The sequence below is a fragment of the Tenrec ecaudatus genome, unplaced genomic scaffold (assembly GCF_050624435.1).
Source record: "Tenrec ecaudatus isolate mTenEca1 unplaced genomic scaffold, mTenEca1.hap1 Scaffold_83, whole genome shotgun sequence".
In the NCBI taxonomy this organism is placed as follows: Eukaryota; Metazoa; Chordata; class Mammalia; order Afrosoricida; family Tenrecidae; genus Tenrec; species Tenrec ecaudatus.
This window is the reverse complement of record NW_027459692.1, coordinates 190,296-194,306: the sequence shown is the minus strand read 5'-3', so window position 1 is coordinate 194,306 and position 4,011 is coordinate 190,296. Positions and strand designations below refer to the sequence as shown.

The 4,011-nt window shown below is 42.8% G+C and overlaps 1 protein-coding gene across 1 annotated transcript; it reads right to left on the bottom strand.

Moving 5' to 3' along the window:
* Positions 1 to 3,138: 3,138 nt before the first annotated feature.
* Positions 3,139 to 3,657, bottom strand: LOC142436910 (translationally-controlled tumor protein-like). The gene has a single exon (XM_075540253.1). It carries the CDS (start codon positions 3,655 to 3,657, stop codon positions 3,139 to 3,141), a length of 519 nt encoding a protein of 172 aa, XP_075396368.1.
* Positions 3,658 to 4,011: the final 354 nt, after the last annotated feature.

Here is a 4,011-nt window from a genome sequence, read left to right as displayed (position 1 = left end):
AAAAAAACATTATACTTAGTCAGAAGACCACTTATGATTATAACATCGCTTAAACCCTACCCTTGTGCTAATATATCCTATTCTCTGTACCTACTCATCTATTAAGATTTCTTCATCTCCGCTCAACAATATTTAGTTATCTGTTATTCTCCTCTAACTCAAAGATCCAGCACCACATGACCTCAACACAGCCCTCAACCCTGCATACTACCTATATTTGAAGTATTATGCCACAACAATAATAAACTTCCATACTTAAGTAGCTTTATAATATATATATATGTGTGTGTATATATGTATGTATATGCACCACATCTGGTATTTATATCTCTGGTTGTCCTACATTTGGCATGAGTGTATTCCTATGTCTATTCAGAATCTGTGAAGATTTTCTCTACTCAGTAGAAATGGGTATCCAGAGAGGATGTACTGGTTACCCTCTTTATATTTCCCATATCACCATGTTTGAAGCTTAGCTTTGCATATCTTTCCCACCAGTGATGCCTTATTGTTGTGTCACTGGTTGCACAGTGCATCTCAGTGCTTGGGCAGCTATATCATGATGCTTCTTTGGTAACCCCAGTGGAGTAGGGAATTTAGCCCTAGTGGTGCTTTGACAGAAACGTTTGATAGCTAAGGACATGGTCTGTGTGCTACTCCTACCAGTTACTTCACTGGGAAGGACAATGATACGTTTACAGCCTGAGAAACCATGAAAGGGGCAGCTATCTAGGGTGCTGAATGAACTCCATGAGAGGGGTCTGTGTGGGGTCGTATCAACAGTTATACTCTGGGCTCCAAACAGAAAGACAGCGCTTGAACACAGGTCTGCTTTGCATTGTTTGAATGACATTCCAGAGCACATTCACCATGCCTTACTCACCATAATCAGGGTGTCATAATTCTGAGGTCTTGTTCACCCTCTATCTTTTTGCCTTCACTGCCTTTGCAGTTGGTCTCTGGCATGCTTTCCCTGATGCAAATCTCATTTCCCTGAGGTGCGTCTTCTCTGTGTCAGCTTGGTCAGGCCGTGATACTCAGTAGATTGGCAATCATGCTACCTTGTAAATTTGAAGCCCTTGTTGTGTGAAGGCTTATTTGTTGGTCTGTGATCCCAAATTACTCTAGCAAAGAAGATGAGACTGCTACCATTGAGATTTAGCGCATTGGAAGTCCTAGAGAAGAGATCTTCTCAGTCGTACATGGGAGATGTGAGTGAATATAGAGCCAATAGAAGGGTGTTAATTTTTCTTATATATTATGGATATTGTCTTCCATTTGTATAAGTCCACCAGGGTGAGCTTATGTGATAAACCATGTCACAAATGTAGGTTGGAATACCAACCCTTTATCCAGTAAAGGACTAACACCTCTGGTTGGATGTCACCCTGATGGATGCCCTGCACGGTCTTTTATTTTATCTGTTAGCTAGGACATGTGTTAGTAAGCTTGTATGCACTTTCTCAAAGTACACAAGGAATGAGGGAGCAGAATAAGCACTAAGTTCTCATAACAAATGGCCTTACCCGGAAACTCAAGGTGTTGGTCCTTGAGAATGATTTGTCTTCACTTTCGGCAGTCCATGGTGCTGTCAATGTTTTCTGCCATTACTATATTCTAACACTTTGATTCTTCTTCAGTCTTCCTTTCTATGCACTGAAGAATGTATAACTTTCACATTCCTTGGTCACAGGAAATTGAAAATACTGTCTGCACACTTCTTTAATTTCCTTTTCTCAATTGTGTTTTAAATATATTACATGCCCTAAATCAATGACACTACAAGCAGAAGAATCATATGCTCCAAGGGGATGATTGATAAAGTTATCTGCATTAAAGTAAAAAAAAATCTGGAAGGTGAGAAGAGGTGAATAGAAAACACAGAGTTAGGGGTGGATGTGGGGGTCACACTTAACCCTAGCTCAATCTAAGAACAATTAGTTCTTATGACATTGCCCTGATCAGCATGTGCCCTTTTGAAGGAACCACAGGTGTGGGTGCTACAGCAAAGTGTGGTGAAGAAATGAGATGGTATCTTGCTCTCAGAAAGAATGGTGTCTGGGGTCTTAAGCTTTGTTTTTAAACAAGCAGTGATCTCAGTGTAACATCAACTAAGTCCACATGGAGAAGAACACCAACATGCTGATCAAAGGATTGCCAATAGTCACATTCAAATCTAAGGAGAGAATTGTATCAGAGTTTAATTTTTTAACTCTGATTTTGAGAAGGCTGTGGATGACATTTGAAGGCCAAATACATTTGCGGGTTCTACACAAGGAATAAGCTTCTGGTGATTTCTCTCTGACCATAAATAAGGGATGGGAATAACCTGGTTATCAGACAGAGTATTAGAGAGATGATTATAGCAGATTGAAATAAAAAATCTGACTTGAAAGTTAAAAACTTGTTATTTGATCTCCCTATTGATACACTTTCACCTTAATCTTGTTTTTTAATACTTTCTGGTTTTGGTTTCCAAATTGAGTTTATTTCTTTACTGTTGTTGTTATTGTTGACAGCCTTCTGAGTCTGTTATGGATCTTTCTATACATATTTGGTATATAGAACCCAGTGTGGGTGACTCTATAGAAACTATAGCTACATTAAGGGTTCCTGGTGGGAGATAATGAGGAGTTGCTATCAAGAAATTTAAGCAAAAACAAACAAACAAAAAAGAAATATAAGCCAAAAGAAAATGTTTGAAACTGATAGTCATTTGCATGACAAGATACAACTATTGAATGATGTGATATCTGGATTAGTTCTCAAAATGGTTTGAGGAAAAAGAAAGAATCAGAAAATTCCAAGGCTTCTGCAGGCATACTTTAAAATCCTCAAGGTAACATCTTTGCTTTTCAACACTTTTTTTTGTTGCATTTCCAACTCTTTATTTTAGTTTTGTTTAAATGCATTTTATTTTTAGACAACCTACACGACATTTTTTGTGTTTTTTTTCTTAAACAAAAAAAAAGCCTCTGCTCCAAAAAATCAAGGTCACCGCTCCAAGTCAAGGTCACAAGTCGACGCAGAGCTCATGATGGCATCAGTTCCGTTTGTCTCGGTCCTGGTGTCGTGTGGGCGGACCGCAGACAGCTAGGAGGAGGGGCGGTCGGGCGGTCGGTCGTGCGTTGCCCACTGTCAGCACTTCTCCATCTCTAAGCCGTCCTTGAAGAAGATCATGTACGGGGTCCCGCCGCCCTCGCGGTAGTCCAGCAGGGCCACCATGCCGTCGGGAATCGTGTTCTCGCCCTGAAAGAACTGGTACTTCTTGAAATTGGCGAGGATGTGCTTGATCTGCTCGGCAGCCCCGGTCATAAAGGGCTTCATGCGTTCCGGCTTCCGCTCCTCCAGCTTGCCTTTGAGGGATTTCATGTAGTCCTTGATGTACCTCTTGTAGGCCTCCTTGGTGAAGCTGGTCTCCTGCAAGTGATGGTTCATGACGATGTCCACGTCGGTGACCACCTTGTGCTCGGGCCCGTCGCCCTCGGGGCCTTTGGCGGACGCGTTGCCGCCGATGAGCGCGTCATAGATGTGGCCTTGGGCCCTGCGAACCATGGTGCCCTCCACTTCCAGACACAGCCCGCCCGTGATCTCCCAGATCTTGTACACGTCAGAGAACAGCTCATCTCGGCTGATGAGGTCCCGGTAGATGATCATGACGGTGGCGAGAGGGCGGTGGCTGCGCTGGCTTCGGGCAGCTCGGAGCTCCAAGAGGACAGCGCTGAAGGGAGCGAAAGTTACAGTTGGCGCTGGGGGAGGGGCGGCCGGCGCAAGGGGAGGGGCATCTGGCAGAAGGGGCGGGGTGCTTTTCAACACTTTCAAGATGTCTTTTGAAGCAGATTTATCTACTGTCATGGTTCACTTGATCTCTTGACTTCTGCTTCCATGGGCACTTATTGTGCATGCAAGCAAGATGTAATCATTGACAATCCCAATATGTTCTAAAATTCTCATTATGCTATGTATTGGTCCAGTCACATAAAATGTAACTTTCTACCCACCCCAATGGGA